At 43.4% G+C, this 26,291-nt stretch overlaps 1 protein-coding gene across 2 annotated transcripts in view; it reads right to left on the bottom strand.

Moving 5' to 3' along the window:
• Nucleotides 1-26,291, bottom strand: part of LRRC1 (leucine rich repeat containing 1) — a 227,046-nt gene that overhangs the window by 65,398 nt on the left and 135,357 nt on the right. For both annotated transcript variants that reach the window (XM_068142944.1, XM_068142945.1), the window contains exons 5-10: nucleotides 17,971-18,027; nucleotides 16,064-16,127; nucleotides 8,361-8,435; nucleotides 3,605-3,749; nucleotides 2,045-2,163; nucleotides 981-1,064 (exon numbers count right to left, since the gene is read on the bottom strand). In XM_068142944.1, coding sequence (XP_067999045.1) covers nucleotides 981-1,064; nucleotides 2,045-2,163; nucleotides 3,605-3,749; nucleotides 8,361-8,435; nucleotides 16,064-16,127; nucleotides 17,971-18,027 — 544 coding nt within the window. The remainder of the gene's footprint in view (nucleotides 1-980; nucleotides 1,065-2,044; nucleotides 2,164-3,604; nucleotides 3,750-8,360; nucleotides 8,436-16,063; nucleotides 16,128-17,970; nucleotides 18,028-26,291) is intronic.

Raw genomic sequence — 26,291 nt, forward strand, 5'->3', positions numbered from 1 at the left:
CTCATCTCCTGCCCAGACACATTACTCCCCCCTCACACCTCCTCCTCAAGGTGTCCAAGCTCCATAAGTAAGCAGCCCTGAGCAGATGTGCTCACTACCCAGAACTTCTATTTCCCTCAATTTCCAGCCATCAGTTGCCTCTTAAGTACATACCCATCCTGCTCCTGAAGTGACTGACAGTGGTGAACAAAAGCTACAACCTCAGAGCTACATGTGAGGAAAGATAGGAAAATTAAGGGAGAGAACTACTTGGACAAAAATTAGAGAAACTACACTGTAAACAGATCTAACTCACAGTCCCGTGTTCCAACCACAGAATGCTGCTTCCCCTGATCTCTTCCCAGAATTTACTGCTGAACTAAACTTGTAAGGCATTTGTTATATTTAGTTTCACAACAGAAACTCTAGCCTCATTTCATTCCATAGACTGTGACAGTAGACAGAAGTTCTAGAGATCATAGCTGTAAGAGTTGAGGTATCTATGATCTTGGTCACGTCAGGTCTGCATATTTAAAGGCAAAAGCATTCTCGAGCGCTCCAAAACAAAAAAGATTGTCAACAGTCTCTTAATCATTTTTCAGAATACAAAACCTTTCCTTTTCTGCTGCTCATAAGAGGTGAGAAAGAATTTGGCAATATTTTTATATTACATGCAGAAGAGGTGTATTAATGTTTAAATACGTTCACTCTAACAAAATTCTCAGTCTTCAAATAGTGCCAGACCTGACACCTGCCATAAGAATTACTAGTTAACCAGATAATTAGATCCAAACCTTCTTGTTCAAGTTAAAAGGCATTTTGCATTTCCAGGCAAACAAATCACCACAGCTGCTGTGCATATCTAATAGACAAGTTTCTGGCTGTGATTGGTTTGGGAAGAATGCCCAGTACTTCAAAATTGCATGCTACTTCTTGTAGGCATTTGAAATCAGTTTTCTGTTTGTATCATTATATCTTTGAGTTAAAAGTACAAAACTTACCTCTTTGGGCAAAGATGTCAATTTGTTCCTGTCAGCATTCAAATTGTTCAGCTTCTTTAGTTTTCCAATGCTCTTCGGCAATGACTGCCAACAAAAACAAAGCAACATGCAAACAGAATTTGTAAATTCACACAGTTGAAACAAAACTTATCTCACTTTAAAAACTAATTCATAGACTGATCTATTCTCAAAACAGGAGTGTAGTTAGCCCTCATTACTATGAGGCCTTCCAAAGGAAATCTGAGGTTTTATCTAGCAGAAGAAATCTCCAGGAATGTCGGCCTCTAATACAAACTAACTCAGATGTTATTCCTGTACTGAGAAGACAGATGCACAGTAGCTGTGTAACAGAAGCATACATGCAGAATGTCCATATCATCTAACTTTAGGCTCCCTAAATACTTAATTGAAAGGCAAGCTTCTAACTTTGGTGCTACGAACTGACCTCTGGACAGGCATCCTTTCAACAGGCTTAAGCTCCTAACTCAACCAAGCACTAACCCAACTTAAGAAATGCTGAAAAATCATTTTCTATAAACACTTCTGCTCTCTAAGCATCAGTGTCCTATGAAGGTAGTCTCAAAGTAATGGTAGGAAACACCTAACAACAGAAAGTCTGAGATTTCAACTGATTACATATCATACTGAATACCTGGCTGGAGAAGATCAGCAGAGCAAAGAACAGAAGCTCTGCAGTGTTCAGGGCTTCTGTGCAGTTCCATCAAATCTGATTTAGATAATGCACAGTGAAAACTGGCCACAACACAATGCAGCACAAGCTTCACATTAAAACCAAAGTAAATGATACCTGCACTCCAGCTGCTCTAATTCCCTTACTGTTCATGAAAGACTCCACAGTGAATATTAATTCTCCTTGGAAAAGAGGATTATTACTACTACTTTATCTTCAGTATTCATTTAACAGGTTAAAAATAAAATGCATTTAAAGGAAACTGGCTACATAACAGTGGTAACAGTGAGTAACCTTATGAGCTAAGTGATTCAGCACTTAAACAGCAGGTCTTATTACCACCAGCCATGCAAGTTGTCATGACCATGCTTACCTGCAGCTGGTTTTCTGTTAGAACAAGCTCAGTAAGGCTTTCGCAGTCTCCAATGGAATCTGTTAGTTGAATAAGTTTGTTCTGATCAACCTTCAAAATGGAGAGCCTCCTCAATTTGCCTGGAAAGAACATGACATTGGTTTAGCTTAGTGCCCTCCCATACTTGCTATAATTATAGAAAATCATTCTCCTGCAAAACATTTTGAAATCCTCTAACAACTTTTGCAAATTTACAACATCGCTGAATTAATGCGCAATATAAATATAATAGAGGCTGCTACACCTCTCTACCAACCACAGCTAAGCCAACTGTAGGACCCACAGTAGTTACCCTATTCCCCCAAGTTCAACTTCTAGAAAAACATTTATCCTTTCTTAGGCTTCTACAGCCATTAGGGTGCCTTTAAAAAGGCACAGGTAACACTTCAGAAGATATTCAATTATGAAACCTCTTTTAAGGGGTCAGACACAGAAAAGTTGTGGTTTCACTCAAAGGTGAAAATTAATGGGCTGAAGCTGGAACAGCCTTCCATTGGGTTCAGTACAGGATTAATTATATTGTGCAACAGAAGACAATTACACTACTAAAAACTACATCTTTTTTGTAGCAATACTGTCAGTCAGTATTATAAAGTGACCCACAACATGTCATAAGCTAGAATTTTACACTGTTAAAGAATTACAGTGGTGACATGGATACAGTATGAACAAAGCAGATGTATTAACTTTTATTTCCATAAGTATCAGGTGAAGGGCAAAAAGGATTATGAGGCAGACATTATGCAGACAATTAAAACATGAAATTAATAGAGCTAGGCGTTCCTTGCTAAGCAAAAAATAAATAAAAAAGGCTTAGAAAAGCTGAAGTCTTGCACAAAAAGACCTCAAAACAAACTACTTGCAATTTACATTAGATTATATGGTTCTAAATGATAGCATTCACCTTGTACTTTGTGACCGTTTGAGGCTGTGCCTTTAAGAAAGGGACAGTGCTGGGACACTCTGGCTGAATGTTTTGGAATAATAATGAAAACAATCAGATATTCTAAACTAATTTCATTGGTAGACTGGTAGAATGCAGTTTTAAGTTATAGCGCAGCTGGAATTTTTTCTCAGTTCGCTCCTTTCCTTCTTCCTTCCAGCTTGCCTGCTTCTGGGCTCCTTGCCAGAGCGACCTTGAACAGATAAGCAACTAATCCTACTAATAGGCCTACTAGAATTCTGCTTTATTAATAACTGCCTTTTTCTCTCTTTCTAACCCTCTTTGGGAAAAAAGGGAGGTAGGGGGAGAGAAGGGGGTACAGGGGGGGAACCCTCCTCTGTCTGGAGGAGGGAATTTCATTCCTGTATTCTTAGTTTTTTTACTTTGCTGTATATTTCTGTACATATATTGTAAATACTGTATATTGTGTACATATCTTCATATCTTGCATTTTCCACATTGCTTGTAAAATATAGCATCCCTTCCGCTTCTCCGGCTGAGTTAGCTGTGGTCTTTTTTTTTTCCTTTCTGGGGGGAGAGAAAGCTAGGCCTTCTCTCTCAACCCACCACATACTTACCAATACCGTCAGGTAAGATCTGAAGTAAATTCTGAGAAACAAGCAAGTCTGTTAAAGAAGTCAGACCACTAATTTCTTCAGGAAGGCATTCCAATTTATTTTCAGAAACATCCAGACAAAGCAGGTTTTTCAGGTTTCCTACTTCCTGCGATATAAGGCAAAAAATTTAAGTCATGCCAAAACACGTAACAAAGTAATTTGAAAAATGTACCACCACAAAGAAATTCCAGAAAGAGAAACAATTCTCTGTATGCAATCTAAATTAGCCATCCTTCATATGACATCTAAATGCAAGGCAAAAGAAATTAATAAATTATACAATTATATTTTGCATATGATAAGCCAACCAAGTGATCCAGTCACAGTTTCTTATTCTAATACTCAGATTAGCTTCAGTAGTCAGACAAGGTGTACTGAGCACACCCAACCAAGCACCAGCCAGCACTGCAGTTTTCCTCAAGTAAAGACTGCAAAGTTGGGTTTTGTTTTTTTCAGAACTACAGATTATAAGGCTCCACTTAATTAAAATGTACCTCTGCCAATTAACCCCGGGCAAATTAGGATTAGTTTCTTCTGTCTGATACAGCAAGATGTCATGACATCCAGAGATTTCATATCTTTACCTCTCCCAACTGCAACAAATGTAGAAATTCAGATCATCTTTCAGAGAACATTCAGATCATCTTTCAGAGAACAGAATGGCTAGGGCAGAACTGTCCTTTACTTTTATATGAAATCAGCATACAGTGGCAGCCATGATCCTAACTCACAATATCCATTCTTTTCTTTTGGAGAATCTTTCATTAAGCACACATATACCCCTTATCCTGCAAGTTCACCTTTCGGACATCAGACAAAATACACAGTAACAGCCAGCTTCAAAAAAAACCAGCTGCTGAAGTCACACTTGACCTTTTATGAATAAGTATCAGTGTTTAACTACATCTACTTAAAAAATTATTAGGCTAAGCCAACAACAACAAAGTCCACTAAACTGTAAGTGATGTTGAAGTTACACTGTTGATAATGAGATCGATACAGCAAATAACAGCAAACTGCACAAGGATCAGGAGAAAACAGGGTTTGGGGAAAAGAGGGAAAAGAAACCATCCCACATGTTACAACAGTTCTTAAGAAAGGGAATTTAGAGTGCTGTACTCTTTAAACGCTAAGGCCTCTCATCCCATGACTGATGTCAGATGAGGGATTTTCCAGCATAAATCATAATTTCTATTTATGGCAACAGTTCTATTATTGAACCTCCACCAAGCACTATTTCAATGGAAGAAGATGACTGTAAAAAAAAAATTTTTAAAAAAATCATCCTCAAATCTGTCAAAACTGCAATTTAGATAGGGACAAAACTGCAATTTAGATAGGGGGAAGGGGGAAGGGGTTAATAGTCTCCTGCTGGCTGGTGACAAACAGAGGGGCAGCTCACCAGCAGTAGAGAGAAGGAGAGCTGGTAAGGGCTCTCAACTTGCTACCCTGAGGCAAGCCACGAATGATCCACCAGGACATTCTGTGGAAACCGAGGGGATTTGGCACAAGAGCAGGACAGGGCCAGCCCAGCTGAAGTGCTTCTATGCGAATGCGCGCAGCTTGGGCAACAAACAGGATGAGTTAAGGGCCACTGTGCTGCTGGGATGCCACGACATAGTGGCTGTTACTGAAACTTGGTGGGATGAATCCCATGACTGGGATGTAGGCATAGATGAGTATAAACTCTTTAGGAAGGATAGGCAGGGAAGGAGAGGAGGAGGTGTTGCCCTCTATGTCAATAGCCAGTTGGAATCAGTGGAGATCCAACTGGGGAGGGATGATAAGCTAGTTGAGAGTGTATGGGTCAAAATTAAAGGCAGGACAGGGGAAGAAGATATTACTGTGGGGGTCTCCTACAGGCCACCTGACCAGCAGATCCAAGCAGATGAGGCCCTCCATAGGCAAATAGAAGCAGCTTCCAGGTCACAAGCCCTGGTCCTCATGGGTGATTTCAACCACCCGGATATCTGCTGGAGGGACAACACAGCAAGGCACCAGCAATCCAGGATGTTCCTGGACTGCATAGAAGACAACTTCCTCCTCCAAATGGTGGAGGAACCAACAAGAAATGGTGCTATGCTGGACCTTGTTCTCACCAACAGGGAAGGGCTGGTAAGCAATGTGAGGCTCATAGACGGCCTTGGCTGCAGTGACCATGAAGCAGTTGAATTTAACATCCTCAGGGCAATCAGGAGGAAGTATTCCAAGCTCACGACCCTAGACTTTAGGCGTGCAGATTTTGATCGCTTCAGGGATCTGCTAGCCAAAGTGTTGTGGGACAAAGCCCTGGAGGGAAGAGGGACCCAGGACAGCTGGTCAGTATTCAAGGACCACCTCCTCTGTGTCCAGGAGCTCTGTGTACCAACAAAGAGAAAAGCAGGTAAGAATGCTAGGAGGCCTGCCTGGATGGGCAAGGAGCTACTGGACACACTATTACTTAAAAGGAAACTCTACAGGAAGTGGAGGGAAGGACAGGTAGAACAGGGGGAATACAAGGAAGCTGCCCGAGCAGCAAGAGTCCTGGTTAGGAAAGCCAAAGCAGAGTTTGAGTTGAATCTAGCCAGGGAGATTAAAGGGAATACTAAGAACTTTTACAGGTATATTAATGGGAAGAAGAAGACTAGGGAAGGTGTGGGCCCCCTCAGAAAGGAAAATGGTGACATGGTCACATGTGATGAGGAAAAGGCTGAGGTACTTAATAACTTCTTTACCTCAGTCTTCACTGCAAGGGCCTCTAGCCACACTCCTGATGTTATGGAAGTCAAAGCCGGGACGGGGAGGAAGAACTGCCCATTGTAAGTGCAGATCAGGTTCGTGATCATCTGAAGAACCTGAAAGTGTTCAAGTCCATGGGACCTGACGGGATACACCCACGGGTACTGAGAGAACTGGCAGATGAGGTTGCTAAACCCCTCTCTATTATATTTCAAAAGTCCTGGCAGTCTGGTGAAGTCCCCACAGACTGGAAAAGGGGAAACATTGCCCCCATCTTCAAAAAGGGCAAGAAGGAGGAACCAGGGAACTACAGGCCAGTCAGTCTCACCTCTGTGCCTGGAAAGATCATGGAACAGATCCTCCTGGAGTCACTACTCGCTCAAAAGAATAGTGAAGAGGTGATTGGGAACAGTCAGCATGGCTTTGCCAAGGGCAAATCCTGCCTGACCAACCTGGTGGCCTTCTATGAGCAGGTGACAAAATTAATAGATGAGGGGCGAGCAACTGATGTCATTTACCTGGACCTGAGCAAAGCCTTCGACACTGTCCCACACCACATCCTGGTCTCCAAACTGGTGACACATGGGTTTGATTGGTGGACCACTAGATGGATAAGGAACTGGCTTGATGGCCGCACCCAAAGAGTGGCTGTCAATGGCTCCATGTCCCAGTGGAGGTCAGTGACAAGTGGAGTCCCTCAGGGATCAGTCCTGGGACCTGTCTTATTCAACATCTTTGTGGGGGACATGGACAGTGGCATTGAGTGCACCCTCAGCAAGTTTGCTGATGACACCAAGCTGTGTGGTGCAGCAGACACGCTGGAGGGAAGGGAGGCCATCCAGAGGGACCTTGACAGGCTGGAGAGGTGGGCACAAGCCAACCTCATGAAGTTCAATAAGAGCAAGTGCAGGGTCCTGCATCTGGGTCGAGGCAATCCCAGGCACAAATACAGGCTGGGCAGTGACTGGCTGGAGGGTAGCCCTGAGGAGAGAGACTTGGGGGTGCTGGTGGACAAAAAGCTCAACATGAGCTCTCAGTGTGCACTTGCAGCCCGCAAAGCCAATCAGATCCTGGGCTGCATCAGGAGAAGTGTGGCTAGCAGGTCGAGGGAGGTGATCCTCCCCCTCTACTCAGCCCTGGTGAGACCCCACCTGGAGTACTGTGTCCAGTTCTGGAGCCCCTATTACAAGAGGGATGTGGAGGTGCTGGAACGTGTCCAGAGAAGGGCCACGAGGATGATCAGAGGGCTGGAGCACCTCTGCTATGAGGACAGACTGAGGGAGTTGGGGCTGTACAGTCTGCAGAAGAGAAGGCTCCGAGGAGACCTAATTGTCGCCTTCCAGTATCTGAAGGGGGCCTACAGGAAGGCTGGGGAAGGACTTCTCAGGATCTCAGGTAGTGATAGGACTAGGGGGAATGGAATGAAGCTGGAGGTGGGGAGATTCAGGCTGGATGTGAGGAGGAGGTTCTTCACCATGAGAGTGGTGAAACCCTGGAATGGGTTGTCCAGGGAGGTGGTCGAGGCCCCGTCCCTGGGGGTGTTTAAGAGCAGGCTGGATGAGGCTCTGTCCAGCCTGATCTAGTGTGGGGTGTCCCTGCCCATGGCAGGGGGGTTGGAACTAGATGATCCTTGTGGTCCCTTCCAACCCTGAATGAAACTATGAAACTATGAAACAAAAGGTGAAGGTTAACTCAAACAACTCTGATCATTGGAAAAAAGACTGGAAACAGAGGATGTATCATCCTACAAATTGAACAATGTCTCTATTAGAACCAACTCATTGTCAAAATGTTAACAAGAAAATATCTGACAACGTACAATACCATGTAAAATCCCTTGCAGAGGAACTTGAGAAAAACTTTACACATCCAAAACCAAAGTCAGGCAAAGTAAATAAAGAAAACTTATCAAACTGCAGATCACCTCCCTCTAGGTATGAACAAAAAGGTTTTCTTTTAAAAGTATCTGCAAAGCAATATTAGTAAAGCTCGTCTTTACCTGAGGTATTTCGGCTAACTGGTTTCCATCCAGCCAGAGGTCTTTAAGATTGAAAAGTGCACCAATTGTTTCTGGCTTTAACATAAAAAGTAACAAAGTTAAGTAACATAGGAGCTTCAAGTAAAAACCAAATGGCAACCCCGTAATTACAGTCTGAGTAAACCAATCCTTACTCCAAGCATCATTTTAAAGTACCATGCTGTGGCCGGTTGATGTTGCCCCCTTAAGGAAGGGAATATGGTGGACGGAAGTTGGTAAACGGAAGGAGTAGTCTAAACTATTTCATTGGTAAAGTGGGAGGAAGCACCTTCTGAACTGGGGGTGAAGTGGACATTTGCACGACTTTTCTGTCAGTCTTGCTTCCGCCTTTCCATGGTGCAGCAGCTCTGCAGCTAACTCTGTGCTGGGCTTTCTGCCAAGGCCTCGGCCTTGAAAACAAGATACCAGGCCTGTATATTAACTCTTTTCCAATTAACACAAAACTGCTTTTAACTTCTTTCTTTCGCTCTCTCTCTCTTCTAACCTAATCTGGGGAAAGGGGGGAAAGAGGGGAAAGAGGAGGTGGGGAACCCCCTCTCTGCCGAGGGGTTTACTCTCATTTCTGTGTTACTCTGTTGTATATCTTTGTATATATTGTAGATATTGTAAATTTGTAAATATCTCCCTGCAAATCCTACATCGCTTTGTAAATATAGCTCCACTGCTTTGCTAATTCAGCTTGCGAATTTTTTTTTCCTTTCCCTTCAATTTTTTTTCCCTTTTACTTTACAAAGGGGGAAGGGAGGAGGCTTCTTGGCCTTACCCCTTCCATCCCACGACATTTTTTTTATTGGCGCCCAACGTGGGGCAGATAATTAGTTTAATTTATTATTTGATTGATTTAGTGTTTTCTAGCTGAATTAGCAAACATGAAGGTATTGTGGTTTGTGGAGCGATTATTCTTTTCAATTTTTGGGGCTCTGGTTTACAGGTATTGTTTGGGTTTGATTTTGGATTACCTGGGGAAATATTTGGTGCGGACAATTTATATGTGGGTTATGTATAGAGTTAAACTATGGTATGGAAAATGTATTAATTTATTATGGCCAGTGAGATACAGGAATGTTACCTCCACCACTCTCCCAATTGAGATAAAGGGTTTTAAGATTCCGCCTGAGGAGACAGTAACTTTAGGTGATGCCTGGGATCCAAAGGTGATTTATGTGATGTGTATAATTCTGCTGCTGGTGATAACTAATGTGTTTTCTCTGTATTCCTTGTGGCGAGAGAAAAAGGTGTCCAGAGCTTGTTTTGTTATTAAAACTAGATCAAAAAGAAAACGCCGTGGCTCTCGATCAGTCCCAGAGTCATCTAGTGATGAGGACTGTGGAGAACCCGTGTCAGTTAAAAAGAAGGCTAAAAAGTTAATTGGTAAAGCAGCTCTAAATGACTTTGCTGATTCTGGCAAGCAGCCAAGGGCATCGGCTGGTATCAACATGGCACCTACTCCTTCTCCCACTCCTTCTCCTTCTTCTTCTTCTCCGTCGGCCAGTAATGGAGCAACGTCACTTCCACCCACTCCCTCGGTGGGACCGGAAGTCACTGCCCCAGCAGCTGATTTATCTCAGGACCTGTCAGCTTCCATTAAGGTGGCTGTAAATTCAAACACAGCTCCAGTTAAGGTGGCTCCTTTAAAGACTAGAGCTGGAAAGGGCAAAGATGGAGAAGAAGAGGAGGAGACTGATCCTGGTGAGGGGCCCTCTACTCTAAAAGATCCTGCTCAGGAGGAAGAGAAGGTTTGTTTTAAAGATCTAGCTAACCTAGTGAGATCAAAGCAGGATAGAGATGAAGCTAGGAAAGCAGCTGGCAAAGGTGGTTCTCAGCTTAAAGAGATCCTTAGGAGAATGACAGCAGGATTTTATGGGCAAAGAATTCAGGGAGATGAGGATCAAGATGATATTACGGACTGTTCTTCTCCAAGGGAGGAATTGCGAAATGTCCGTAAAGATTTCACCAGGGCAGATAAGGAGCCAGTTCTAGCTTGGCTTAGTAGGTGTTATGATACAGGTGCTTCAGCTCTAACAGTTGGAGACAAGTCAGCAGCTCAGTTAGGAACTCTCTCAAGGGACAATGGAATAGATAGACATCTAGGTGAAGCTCTCGGTAAGGTTAATCTGTGGATACGCCTTTTAATGGCAGTTGCCCTGAGATACCCTTCCCGAGATGACCTTCCATGGAATCCTAAACCCTGGACTACCATAGATGAGGGAATTAAGCGTTTGAGGGAATTCGCTGTTAGAGAGCTACTCTATGGTGAACATGAAACTCTGAATCCTGATGACATTCCTGTGGGTATTGGTCTTGCTAAAAAGATCATCAAACTTGCTCCTTCTAATTATGCAAACATTCTGGCAAGCAGAATTGTGTCAAGAAGTTATGGTGGAGCTTCTCCTACGGTTGGCCAATTCAGTGATCAAATGAGACAATTGGAGGATAGCATGACACGTGGTTCTTTGGTTTCAGCCATTAAAACTATGTCTGGTGATATACAAAATTGCATAAGAGAGTTAAAAGATTCCATATACCAATTGGCACAGAAGGATAATTTCAATTCTTCCTCCAGGTGGGTACAAGTCTCATCTGTGAGGAATACACGTCCTCCAAGGAGGTCATTCCAAAACAGGACATTCCAAAACAGGTCATTCCAAAACAGACCACCAAGGCAATCACGTAGGACTATTTGGATAACTCTGCGTGATCAGTTTGGTGAGAACATGAACCGCTGGGATGGCCAACCAACTTCTAATCTTTTCAGGAGACTGAGGGAATTGCAAAGTGGCAGAACCCGAGGTAGCAATACCAGAAGGGTAGCTGTTACTTCCACAGTTCCCCAGAACGACTCTTATGGCTCCAACAGTGGCTCCAGTTATAACATGCAAAGTTATAACCCGGCAAACTATGTGCAGTGCACATGTGCGCATGTTCCCCATAACTAGGGGTGCCCTGCCTCCCGCCAGGGGGAGGAGAGGGATAAAAGAGATAATAGAATCTATTGGGATGTGTACATCCAGTGGCCTGGCACTTCACAATTTCAGAAGTACAGGGCCTTGGTTGACACAGGAGATCAGTGCACCATAATACCATCAAATTATCAGGGATCAGAGTCTATAACTATTCTGGGAGTCACTGGTGGATCTCAAGAGTTAAGTAAGGTAGAGGTTAAAATAAGTCTAACTGGTAAACAATGGAGGAAGCATACAGTTGTGACCGGACCTGACGCACCTTGTATTTTGGGAATTGATTTTCTGAGAGAAGGGCGTTTCAAAGACCCTAGAGGTTACAAATGGGCTTTTGGAGTAGCTTCAATAGAAATTGATGGACAAAAATTGAAGCTATGTGCCAGACCTGAGCTTTCTGATGAATCTGTAGTTGTGGGACAACATAAGATAAAGGACATTAAATTGCCGGTTGCTTCTCAGACTGTGCATCACAGACAATACAGAACCAACCGTGACCCTTTGTTGCCCATTCAGAATCTGATTCGTCAGTTGGAAAGTCAGAAAGTCGTCAGCAAAACTCATTCACCTTTCAACAGTCCAGTGTGGCCTGTGCGGAAGCAGAATGGAGACTGGCGTCTGACGGTAGACTACCGAGCCCTGAATGAAGTAACACCACCTATGAGTGCAGCAGTACCAGACATGATGGAGCTACAGTATGAGCTGGAATCCAAAGAGGCCAAATGGTATGCTACCATAGACATTGCTAATGCATTTTTCTCTATTCCCATAGCAGAGGAATGCAGGCCTCAGTTTGCTTTCACCTGGAGAGGAATCCAGTACACTTTCAACAGGCTGCCAATGGGCTGGATCCACAGCTCAAGCATCTGTCATGCAGTGATCCACGATGCTCTGGAGAAAGGCGGTGCTCCAGAACACATCCAGTTCATCGATGATATCATCGCCTGGGATAAAACTGCTGAGGAAGTCTTCAAGAAAGGTAACAAAATCATTGACATTCTTCTGAATGCAGGTTTTGCCATCAAGCGAGACAAGGTGAAAGGACCTACCACAGAGATTCAATTTCTGGGAGTGAGGTGGCAGGATGGACGCCGACACATTCCAGTGGATGTGGTAAATAGAGTCTCTACCATGGCAAGTCCCACAAACAAGCAAGAGACCCTACGTTTCTTGGGGACAGTGGGATTTTGGAGACTGCACATTCCTGGATACAGTCAGATTGTGAAACCTCTGTATGATGTGACTCGAAAGAGAAACCATTTCCACTGGGGACCTGAACAACAAGCAGCCTTTGACCAGATAAAGCAAGAGGTGATTCAAGCAATGGGTCTGGGACCTGTCCGAGATGGTCCAGACATTAAGAACATTTTGTACACGGCTGCAAGTGACAATGGTCCAACCTGGTGCTTGTGGCAAAAAGCTCCAGGTGAGACACGTGGACGACCTCTTGGTTTCTGGAGTCGAGGTTACAGAGGTTCAGAGGCTAATTATACTCCAACAGAGAAAGAAATTTTAGCTGCCTATGAAGGAGTAAAAGCATCTTCTGAAGTGATTGGAACTGAATCACAACTTCTCTTAGCTCCCAGATTACCAGTTTTGAATTGGATGTTCAAAGGCAAAGGCTCCACACCACATCATGCCACAGACTCAACATGGTCTAAGTGGATGGCTCTGATAACACAGAGAGCTCGAATGGGAAATCTTGAAAGACCTGGTCTAGTGGAGGTGATCTCAAGTTGGCCTGAAGGTATCAACTGTGCTAAACCTCCAGAGGAGAAAGTAACTCATGCTGAGGAAGCTCCTCCTTACAATGACCTTTCTGATGATGAAAAGAAATATGCTCTGTTCACAGACGTTTCCTGTCGTCTTGTTGGAAACAAGCGAAGGTGGAAGTCTGCAGTGTGGAGTCCAACACGCCGAGTTGCAGAGGCAAAAGATGGAGAGGGAGAATCCAGTCAGTTCGCAGAGGTAAAAGCTGTCCAGCTAGCTCTCGACGTGGCTGAACGTGAGAGATGGCCAAAGCTTTATCTCTACACCGACTCATGGATGGTAGCCAATGCTCTATGGGGTTGGCTAAAGAACTGGAAGAAGAGTGGTTGGCAGAGAAAAGGAAAACCCATTTGGGCAGCCAACCTGTGGCAGGACATTGCTGATCGAATCGAGAGAATTCCAGTGAAAGTGAGACACATCGATGCTCACATTCCTAAGAGCAAAGCTACTGAGGAACAGCAACACAACCATCAGGCAGATCTAGCTGCAAGAGTTTCTCAAGTAGACATGGACTCTAATCTTGATCTCGACTGGAAACACCGAGGTGAGATATTCTTAGCTCGGTGGGCTCACGATTCGTCAGGACATCAAGGCAGAGATGCAACATACCAATGGGCTCGTGACAGATCCATAGACATTTCCATGGATGCTATCACACAAGTCATCCATGACTGCGACATTTGTGCTGCTATTAAGCAGGCAAAATGACTTAAGCCCTTGTGGTATGGTGACAGATGGTCCAAGTACAAGTATGGTGAAGCTTGGCAGATTGACTACATCACTCTACCACGTTCTCGTTCTGGTAAGCAATACGTGCTTACTATGGTAGAGGCAAACACTGGATGGTTGGAAACTTATCCAGTTCCACATGCAACTGCACGCAACACCATTCTCGGTCTGGAGAGACAGATCCTGTGGAGACACGGAACTCCAGAGAGGATTGAGTCAGACAACGGAACTCATTTCAAGAACAACCTTGTAAAGAGTTGGGCAAAAGAGCACGGTATTGAGTGGATATTCCACATTCCCTACTATGCACCAGCTTCAGGGAAGATTGAACGCTACAACGGTTTGTTGAAGACCACTCTCAAAGCCATGGGAGGTGGATCTTTGAAAAACTGGGAAAAACATTTAGCACAAGCAACCTGGCTGGTAAATAGTAGAGGTTCAGTGAACCGAGCTGGACCTGCACATTCAGATTTGCTACGGAAAGTAGAAGGTGATAGAGTTCCTGTTGTTAGAGAAAAGAATCTGTTAGGTAAAACTGTTTGGGTATTTTCACCCTCAGGAGAGGCTAAACCTGTCCGAGGGGTGGTTTCAGCTGAAGGTCCGGGTCACACTTATTGGGTAATGCAAGAGAATGGTGAAATTCAGTGTATTCCACAAAGAAATCTAACTTTAGCTGAAAGAGGTTAATTTCGAACTGCTGTACAGCTACATCGCGTCCAGAGGAAGAATCAATGAGGAATCTACGGTGCATGAACCCTGAGATCCCTGAGAGCCCTGAGTCAACTAAGAGACCCTGAGAATCCCTGTTTCCCTTTTTCTTTGCTTCGCCGGCGAAGAAATGAACTGTTTTCCATTTTTCTCATTTTCTGATTTTCTTGGACTTTTGAATCATCCAAATCTGAGCATAGCCGGAATGGACTATGAACTTTACTCACGAACTGTAAATATCGTTTTGGATTGGATGGACAGTGTGAACAGCCAATGAAATTGTTTAGAAGGGGTGGACTGTGGCCGGTTGACGTTGCCCCCTTAAGAAAGGGAATATGGTGGACGGAAGTTGGTAAACGGAAGGAATAGTCTAAACTATTTCATTGGTAAAGTGGGAGGAAGCACCTTCTGAACTGGGGGTGAAGTGGACATTTGCACGACTTTTCTGTCAGTCTTGCTTCCGCCTTTCCATGGTGCAGCAGCTCTGCAGCTAACTCTGTGCTGGGCTTTCTGCCAAGGCCTCGGCCTTGAAAACAAGATACCAGGCCTGTATATTAACTCTTTTCCAATTAACACAAAACTGCTTTTAACTTCTTTCTTTCGCTCTCTCTCTCTTCTAACCTAATCTGGGGAAAGGGGGGAAAGAGGGGAAAGAGGAGGTGGGGAACCCCCTCTCTGCCGAGGGGTTTACTCTCATTTCTGTGTTACTCTGTTGTATATCTTTGTATATATTGTAGATATTGTAAATTTGTAAATATCTCCCTGCAAACCCTACATCGCTTTGTAAATATAGCTCCACTGCTTTGCTAATTCAGCTTGCGAGTTTTTTTTTCCTTTCCCTTCAATTTTTTTTCCCTTTTTCTTTACAAAGGGGGAAGGGAGGAGGCTTCTTGGCCTTACCCCTTCCATCCCACGACACATGCCTAAACAGGGCAAGGATGACTAAGCATTTCAGAAGACCATCATACAAATTAATTGCTATAGCTTAACATGCTACTATACTTTACCTGACATGCACTAAAAAACACTCTTAATCTATTGCACATTCAACATTTGAGTCATCTTAACAGAGATGACATATCTTTTGGTAGATATATCTGCCACAATGAAACCCTTAACAGTATGCCTCAGCCTGTTCCCAAAGATTCCTACTCTCACCCTGAAAAGAGATGAGCCTGTATCTGTACTGTGTCTGTGCTCATCCCATTCAGCTGCCTACAGAAGCCTTGCAACTGCAAGTGCAGAGTTTGTGCTTTTCCACAGAAAGTCTGTGTTGTGTTCTCATTTTCTAGAGATCAGAGACTGGTTTTGGCTAAAGTAATATTGTTCTGAGCAAGGCTAAGCAGACATGGGAAGCACTGACTCAATGCCAAAGTTCATCTGTACCTATAAAAAGACTCTCCTTTCATGTATTTTCCTTTCTTCAGTTTTAGCAGTCCTACAACAAAAACAATGTGTAAAACAAGATCAACATGCACTTTCAGTGGCATGTTCTCTTACCAAGCGATAAAGTTCATTGTTTCCTAAATCAAGTTCTTCTAGTCGCTGCAGCTGGACAAGTGATCTGTGAGATAAATCAAACAAAACCACATCAGACTAAAACAGCAGAAATCTCATGTTATTTGAATGAACTTATTTTACTGGAACTTACATCAAATTACAATGTATTGCACACAGAGTTATTTTATTGGGCACAGACTATTTGCAGTAATATCTTACTGAAAAAAATAATTTGGTTTGTCAGTGTAATTGTATGCCCTTAAACCATGAAACTCAGTATAGGCAATCAAATCACTATTCTTTAGTCTAACCACTAGTCCCTCAGGGTGGACAATGCCACATAGTTTAGTGTAGTTGGTCAGATTTCTTTTCAGGGAAATTTTAGAATTATGCAACTGAATAAAAATTCCTCATAGTCATCACATGTAATAGTGTGATTCAAGACTATATAAATCCATCATTTATCATCTCATTTCGATCTATCCATTTCTGGAGTATTTCAGGTTGGATATGAGGATGTAAACAGAAAGAACCCCAAATGGATGTAAAAGGTTGTGATCATGAACAGACACAGATGGCCATCCTTCTATTTCAAAAGTAGTCTGTTGTAGAGTTCTTGTCTACGTTCAGCAAGTCACGCTAGCAAGAAAGCTAGAGACTTGTCAGCTACGTTACTGACACTGAATTTTCCAGGCGAAATAAAATTGTCAGCATCTATCATAGCTTCATTCTGATACCACATGGCAAAACCTGGTTAGCAACTTGTATATTCTGACCACTGACATTTAAAGTGCCTTGTGGCTCACAGCTATAAACAGCCACAATGGAGGCACTGGGTAGATTGACACAAGGGAAAAGGACCCCCAAGTGACTAGGGAAGAGATTCTGATTAAAATGGGTTAAATCTCTTACAGTATCTATTAGATTACAGAATCACAGAATGTTAAGGGCTGGAAGGGACCTTGAAAGATCATCTAGTCCAACCCCACTGCAGCAAGCAGAATAGGAGACACCAAAAATTGTACAAGAAGCAGCCAGAAACTGAAGGATGGACAATCCGTCACTAGAAAAAGCAGCAGCTTGTTCCAGGCAGCCAAAAAAGATTTCCAAAATATAACTATTCATCTTGAATAAAAAAAACCAAACCACACACACCCATTGGAATCATAGAAACATTTTGACTGGAAAAGCCTTTAAGATCATTTAGTCCAGCCATTGTATAACTTCTACGAAGTCTGGTCCTAACCCATGTCCCTTAGCACCACATCCATGCCTCTTTCAAGCACCTCCAAGGCTGGTGATTCAACCATCTCCCTGGGGAGCCTATTCCACTGTTTCAAAACTCTCACAGTGAAGAAGTTTCTTCTAATGCCCAGTCTTAACCTCTCCCAGTGCAAGTTGAGGCCATCAGGTCATGAGAGGTGATTCTTCCCTGCTCTCAAGAGACTGCACCTGGAGTATTGTGTCCAGCTCTGGAACACAAACACCTATTTAAATGCTACAATATGGACAGATGCTCAGAATGGACATCTCTGAGATCCTATTACCCTACTTTCACAGGTACAAAATTTCAGCATGAGAATAACACAAGCCACCACCCCCACTGCCAGTGCACTTGCTCAGTGCATGCAGGAAAAAATATGTAATACTGCTGTATTTTATAAAGAACATTTTTACAGAGCAAAGCAAAATCAACACAGTCTAGAGGCTCCTGCTACTAACCAAGTACAACTAGAATTAATCTAGAATTAATGGATGTAAGTAAGTGTTGCTAAGTGTTATCTCTCATGCAGGTTGTCAATTGACATTGAAGGATTTTTCTAGCTGCCATTCAGTTTCATATTAGCAGATTTTAAGAATAAGAACATTTTGAGACAATATAATCAAACATATGTAATGTCACTTACTCAGGTAAATATGTCAGCAAATTTTCTCTAAGTTCCAGTGAAGCCAGGTTATAGAGACTAAAAAAAAAAAAAAGAAGCCAACTACATTTTAATGAGATCTTTTTATATTCTACCCTTCAGAAAAGAGTATTTACATAGTTTAAAACAAAATTGCCATGAACTGATTTCTTTGTGGTTCAAATGCAACCAGACCATCCTTCAAAAGGCAGCATACAAAGACATTTTTGCTTGTTTCTCTGTGATACTTCAACATATTAAAGCTAGAAAATAAGGATGATGAAACAAATTTCCAGTTGTTACAAGGTTAGTAGTTGCGTGTGTGGTAATGGTTCTGACAGGCAGTGTGAGCAATCTGGCAGTGTAGGCCTAGAGCCTGACATGGTGGTAGGCCATGCCCAGCATGAGTGCGGAAGTGGCTAGCAGTATAGCAGACCAGTGCTGTGCCCGCACTGTGTAACCAAAGCAGGGCACTGGTAGCCATAAACATAGAGAGTTATCTTGGAATGACAGGACACACACGTATATCAACAATCCCGCGTGTTAACCAATAATCCACAGTAGTACAGTGTGTGGTCACTCGTGAGGGGCCAATGAAGCCATGCCAGCAATGCCCCCCGAGCTTATATAAGTTGTAAAGTTTTTCTTAATACGCACTTCTTCTGCGCACTCCTTACTAGCCTGTCAGCTCTACTGTCTGCTTTGCACTATGCTTGCTTTATAACAGAACAATGATGAAGCAATAAAGGAACAATACTAGATCATATTGATCAGCCGTATTGATTCCAATCTCCGTCGTCCCCAGATGCGTGTTTCTGAATGGGTCTTAATTCAGATATATTGCATGTACTTACTCTTTCAGAATCTAGTGCAGGCTACCAATTTTACAGAGCATTAAGTAAACCCATCACTGTTCCAACGACAGCATGCTCATTACTGTAAGTGACATTATGCTTCTAAGCAGCTCACTTACTCTATATCCCAGGCTTTTACTAACATCACCATAGGAACATTCAGATTTTTCAGGGGGTTATTTATGACTAAATGGAACACAAGGAGTCAGGCATTATCCCAACACTATAATCGGCTCTAATCCTCCTGCATTCCAGGGAAAAATGAAAATCAGATATGGTAACTGCAAATAAGTAGTTTCCTACAGCAAAATATGTTTTGTCTTAGTGGGCAGAGAATGGGGGACAGTGTGATAGGGCTGAAATAAAATCTATATTAAAAAAAGAACTGCACTAAATTTGAAACATGTTAAATCCAAACCCAAAATGTTTCTGTTTGTACATCTTAGGAAAACAAACTCAATCATGTACTCAGACCACATAAATCTAAAACTTGTTTTCACTTCAAACAATGCCAACATACCGAATTACTCGATTGTTAGTTAATCCCAGTAAAAAAGCAACAACAAACAGCTGATAATTTGGATAAAATTAAAAGAAAAACCTTTGTATTGCAACTTCAATAGAGTTATCCAAGCAGAGAAAGTACCATAACTGATGTAATGAGCTATTAAAGGGGAAAGAAGATTTTTCATGGATTGATTCTGGATGATTTCTGAAAAATACACTCTTATTTCAAGCATCTACTTTGTACTGCATTCAGAAAACAGTAAATGAAATCTCACAGGAGCTCTGACTACAGGTCTCAGCAGTCCTCTCTAGCTTTTGAAGTAGGTACATTTTACCCAAAGGGTTCTGTATTCCTCCAGAAAAAAAACAAACACAAAACAACACACAACACCAAAAAAACCCACCACAGTTAAAACATGCCATATAGGTGAAGATATTTAGATATTTCAGTAGAAATCTATTACAAATTAAATTAAAAGATAAGCAAGTATAACTCAGCTTCTGCCACTCAATCGTTTGACAGAATCAAGGGAATATGGAAGCTGTCATTCAAATGACACAAGACAAAACTCTCATATGAAAAAACATTAATACTAAAAAACACAAATCAAGATGATTCACTGTATCCAGCATCCTCACAGAAACCAAACCAGTGGAGGTGGAGAGGGGGTGATGGAGAACTGTTTCTGAGAGGAACATGGGTCTGCTTCTCACTCATATTACTTTTTTTGTGACTGGCCACTGACTTATTTTTTTTTAAACAGGTTTCCTAGAAAGGTATTCCAACCTTCTTTTAAATTTCACACTTTCTCTTCACACTTGTATTACAGGAGGCCTATGATTCACTTCTATCAAGAGAACACAGAAAGGATGTACATGCTGTCAACCTGCCTGGTAATCCAGTGTTTACAGATCACCTTGCTTGAACGTATCTCCCTACCCATAACGTTAAGCATAGAAGAGTAAAATGGTGCAATCTCTTAATTTCCTCTTCTTACATCAGACACCACTTTGGCTGTAATAAAACAGAAATCTCTGTCAGCAAAACCACATTCAACAGCAAGAACTTGGGGACCACCATCTTAACCATCCTCATCATATTATTAAACTGGGGCCAGGCTAGTGAATCAGCTCAGGAAATTGATCCTGCTTAAAAATAACTCAGTAAAAAGTAACACAGATCCCTAATCCAACACAGAATAAATCTCCTTAAACACCTGAGCCAGTACAGCTACCAAAAAGAAGCAAGGCAGGCATCTATACTGCCTAAATCAGCAGTGCTATGAGGACTCACTGGATAGCTGTGTCCTTGTGGTAACCCTCCAGCTGCTGTCTTTGCATCCAGCTCTGGACCACGCATTTTGGAGGCCTGACACAAACTGCAGTCCCAGACTCAGTTTCTTCTTATGAGACTCAGCTGCCTACAGGAGTACATATTCATCTCTAATTACACTGCTTTCTGGAGGAAAAATGCTTTATTTTACACTTCACCCACAGAAGGATCACAACTGTAACTCTGCCCTGGAACAAAACAATGTTCTCCACCTTTTAAAATTATCCTTTCTACTTCTTAAAAAATCTCAAGTCCAAAGCCAGTGTAAGTGGACCCCAAAAATGAAGTCAAAATGAAGCTTCCCACCAAGTATAAAATAGAGACCAAGTCTGTGAAGCTTATACCAGCAACATTGCCCCATTAGACCAAAGCATTACATTTAAGGTGCACCCACCTGAAAATGAAGTCATAAAATCAGAGAATTTTTTTTTACTCATTACTCTTAAATGATGACTGATTACAGAAATAGCTCCCAACAAGCTGTACTGTAATTTGAATTGTGAGAATGTAACATCACATAAAATAGCATCATATAAAAGTCATGCAGATGTACTGAAGCATGAACCTCTGATATATTACACAGGTAAAATTCTTCATTAAATTTAGCAACAGGCTTACACTGTACGCTCACTAACATTTTTCTGTGCTTAAGCTATGTTAAAAATCAGGATTTTAAGTCATCTGCAAGAAAATTTCTACATTTCTCGCTATTTTTCAAATCTATTTTCTGGTTTATCTCCAGAAACTGCAGTTCTTCCTTTTCTCAGCCTCAGACAGATATTTTTCACAATATACTAAATGAAATAATTTCTTCTTCTCCTTCTGCACTAAATTTTATGGGTGCACTGTTCGTGAAGAATATTCTTGAAGTCTATAGAAGGAACTAAAGGAAGTCATACTTAAACTATTTCAAAGTCTTCCTTTAATCCCAGTCTTAATCTAGGACAGAAAACCAGTCCTGGCAGGCTTACCTGTTTTGATTCATAAAACACAAAGGCAACAGCAAAACAGCAATATAGACTAATCTGACAAGAAACATGGTTCCATTAGCAGCTGTTCCCCAGCTGCATTTACAAACACAAATGCACTAATAGAACATTGCACACTGCTCTCCAACACAAATTATACTTCCTCTCAACAACCAAACAAAAAAAAACCACAAAAGAAAATGTGCAAGCAAAATGTCATGTATATACTAAAGGAGAAATTAAAAAGAACCAAACAAAACCCACAAAGTAGTTTTCCAAGACTATCATAAGAAACTGATTCACAGAAGCTTGTAAAAAGTAATAATATTGTAATAACCGTTGCTGCAAAAGCAATCACAGACACCTCGAACACAAAGCATCTCTGTGAAAGTACTGAGCACAAGCCAAGCCAGGCAAAGGATGTAGCAACTGAAGCAATTACAATGTTTTCCTCGCTGATTCTTCCTTTGGACGCGATGTAGCTGTACAACAGTCTGAAATTAAACTCTTTCAGCTAAAGTTAAATTTCTTTGTGGAATACACTGAATTTCACCATTCTCTTGCATTACCCAATAAGTGTGACCCGGACCTTCAGCTGAAACCACCCCTCAGACAGGTTTAGCTTCTCCTGAGGGTGAAAATACCCAAACAGCTTTACCTACCAGATTCTTTTCTTTAACAACAGGAACTCTATCACCTTCTACTTTCCGTAGCAGATCTGAATGTGCAGGTCCAGCTCGGTTCACTGAACCTCTACTATTTACCAGCCAGGTTGCTTGTGCTAAATGTTTTTCCCAGTTTTTCAAAGATCCACCCCCCATGGCTTTAAGAGTGGTTTTCAACAAACCGTTGTAGCGTTCAATCTTCCCTGCAGCTGCTGCATAGTAGGGAATATGGAATATCCACTCAATATCGTGCTCTTTTGCCCAGTTCTTTACAAGGATTTTCTTGAAATGAGTTCCGTTGTCTGACTCAATCCTCTCTAGAGTTCTGTGTCTCCACAGGATTTGTCTCTCCAGACCGAGAATGGTGTTGCGTGCAGTTGCATGTGGAACTGAATAAGTTTCCAACCATCCATGTGGCAATGCCAGCGACGAGCAGTGTGAGCAATCTGGCAGTGCAGGCCTAGAGCCTGACATGGTGGTAGGCCATGCTCAGCATAAATGCAGAGCCAGCTAGCAGTGTAGCAAAACAGTGCTGTGCCTGCAGCATGTAACTAAACCAAGGCTCTGGTAGCTATAAACATGGACAGTTATCTTGGGACAACAGGACATGCACCTGCATCAACAACCTCGTTGTGTCATTAGTAGTTGGACCAATAATCTGTAATAGTGCAATGTGTGGTCACTCAGAGGGAACCAATGGAGCTATGCAAACAGGGCACTCCGAGTTTATATAAGTTCTAGCAGTTTCCTTGCTACGCACTTCTGCCTTTCCTGTCTCCTGTTTCTTCTACACTTTACAGTGCTATACTTGCACTACAGGCCTGCTCCATAGGCCTGCACCTCAGGCCTGCTCCATCGGCCTGCACCACTGGAACAATAAAGGAACAATACTCGATCGCATTGGTCAGCCGTATTGATTCCCATCTCCGTCGTCCGATAACTGGTGCCCGAATAAACCTGAACTCGTGGACAAGGGATCCTCAGACTACAATACTGATCGACTCAGCACAAAGAGGTACGTCCGAGCGATACGGAAAGCCAGTCGAACAGCACTGCCCCGGTGCTGGAAAAATTAGCAGCGCGCGCTCAAAAAGGAAGTGAATCTCACCCTGGCCCGGTGAGCGACCAGAGGAGGGGCAAGGGGAAGCACGCCACCACAGAAGAGGCTGTGCTAAACGCCCTCCACCTATCCTCTCTGTGAGAGGTATTACTGGCAATTCTGGGATCTTAAAAGGGCTATTAGCCTGTGCCCAGAGTCATCCCCAAGGCAATAAGATTTTACTTCCGAAGCACGGGACAAAATTGCAGCCCAGCTGTGGGATGAGGTGCTAAATGCTTAAAAAAAAAAAAAAAAAGCAGCTTTTCGCTACAGCACCGTGTGACGGATCGTCACGGACATTGCAATCGAAGAAAGCAGAGCAGTCTACTCCTGATTCAGCTGCTGTGGCGTTTGGGTCTAACCGAGACGAGAAAGAAAGACTCGGAAGGCACACCCCGCCCTCTGCCTCCCTCCTCTCTGCCTGCACATCGTCTGCCGCTCCATCAGCATCCTCCTCAATTTCAATTGCCCGCTACTCCCTCCCAACAAATCATGGCTCTCTATTACCGTCCTTTTGCGCAGAATAATCTGCTCCTGCCACGTCAATAGCGGCAGAAGCGAATCCCGATCGAACTGATAAGGCGCGCAAAATCAAAATGGAGATCGCTACGCATAAAGAATTAGACAAAGGAGACGCCACCTCTGCCATCTTGGCAAGCACAGCGTGTTTATTACATACCACCACCACTGTTCGCCCCAAGCAGAGAAAAAGCCATAAAAAAGCGGCGAAACCTGTGGCTCGGCGTTTTCGATCCCCTTCAACAACATCTTCCTCTGATAACGCCAGCGACGGCTCGGACTTGGGAGACGAGAGGTCTGATGCTGGGAGCCCGGACAGCGGCACCTCTGTCCTACAACTCCTCTTGGAAAAGATGGAGCGCCTGCACGCTCACGATCACGGCATTTTTGCACCCCCGCCCCGCCCACGAGCCCCAGCCACCCCAATGGCGGTCCCCATCACACTGGCAGCGCCCATCCCGGCAGCGCCCATCCCAGCAGCGCATACTCCAGCAGCACCTACTCCAGCAGCGCCCCCCCCCGGCAGCTCTCTTGGCGATGACCCCTATCCCGGTGGCCCCGGCAGCTCCGGTGCGGGTCTCCATCCCGGCGGTTCCGGCGATAGTCTCCATCCCCGCGGCCCTCCCCTTGGCGATGGCCCTGGTGGCCGCGGCCTCCCCGGCAGCTCTCCTAGCGATGGCCCCCATGCCGGTGGCCCCGGCGGCTCTGGCGCGGGTTCCCGTCCCGGCAGTTTCACCCACTACACCCCCACCGCCTCCTACATTCCAGACATTATCAGCAGAGTATAGCCTCGGACGGAGATTTCAATTGAGTCCCGATGGGGCGATCGGGAGGTGGGAGGGACAGGGAACTGTCCCTCTGTGCTGGTGGAAAGGTATTGTGGGAAATGTAGTCACAGATGGAGAAGGTTAACAATGACTATGGTAATCTGTAGACCTTGCAACTTCTCAATTAACTGACAATTCACTTGCAAATACCTGAGAAGCCACACCCCGGCAGCCAGCAGACTCTACGAGGTGTCACCATTAACCATCTCGTTGGGGCGAGATCCTTGTCAGACCTTATCAGCAAATGCAGCTTCCTGAGAAGGCTTTGCAATTAAGTCAGGATTTAGTGATCAAAAGGTCGTCCAAAATCCAGGACAATAACTCTGATCCTGTGTTTCTTATTACTGAGCAGGGTCTAACAGGGACACTTGGTTCCTTTGTCAATACCATCCCTTACATAGGGCATTCAATACTAATTCAGACCTGACTCACGATATGAAGGTAGAAATGCTGGATATTTTGGCATTTGACAATGCTAATGAAGAAACTAAACAGGTTCTCAGCATTTTATCAACAGGTGCCACTGCCTCATGACTGCAGGACCACAATGAATGAAGGCACCGACAAGCAGCAATGTATCTAGCCATGGCCACAGAAGCAGTCCTGAAATCATCATGCCTCTGAGAAACCTAGGTACCTTAAAGTGTCTGACTGTTGGACAGACTCGAAAGTGTCGCAGATCTAATCATTTTACTCGAGATCGTCGCAAAAGCTGCTCCCGCAGTGCAAGTACACCCCGCGACGACACCAAGCCAATGAGCTTCCCCTTCCCCCCCCCCTCCCCCAGCCCCCTCTGGCAGCGCATAGCGGACCTGACAACAGCCGCATATCTCCTTTTGAATCCACAAAGCGTTGTCGAGTTTAACTGGCATGGTCCTTTGGGTCACAGACCCTGTGCTCTGTTAATTGTCAGATTGTCTATCTTTAGACAGGGCCTTCTTATAATTCCTGGTTCAATACATTCTGATTAAGACTGGGCTATGAAAATTATGCTCAATACCATTGCCTCTCCTTGCTAGCACTCTTGTTGGGACAGAAATTGCTCAGCTAACACCATCTGAGTCCCGAGTGCCTAAAACTTCTAACAGGATCCAAGGGCAAGAAGGCTCGGGTTCCACCGATATGCCTAGTACCTTATTAGCCCTAGAAATCCAAAAGGGAAAACTGGAACAGATTGTATCTGTCAGACACCCTTGTGGACAAATTATACAATTTTCAATTATTATGGATACTGGAGACGATATCATCATTATACCTACTCATAAATGGAATGGTCACTAGCCATTGCTCATGGCAAATGTTGAAGTCATGTGTTTAAAGGGTATCCAAACAACCTGGGTTAGCAAAGAGCCAGTGCAATTAGCTTTAAACTACAGCAAATCAATCACTGTAAGACCGTACCTGTTAACCCTTCCAGTTGCTCTATTGGGATGATAAGCCTTAAGTCAACTAGGAGCAAAACTTGTTACCGTTCCTTCTTTGTAGTGGCTACTAGTCAGCAACCAACCCTCAAATTGAAATGGAAAACACATAATCCAGTATGGGTGGAACA

This window comes from Melanerpes formicivorus, unplaced genomic scaffold (assembly GCF_026170545.1).
Source record: "Melanerpes formicivorus ecotype bairdi unplaced genomic scaffold, bMelFor1.0.p_v2 SCAF_9, whole genome shotgun sequence".
Lineage (NCBI taxonomy): Eukaryota > Metazoa > Chordata > Aves > Piciformes > Picidae > Melanerpes > Melanerpes formicivorus.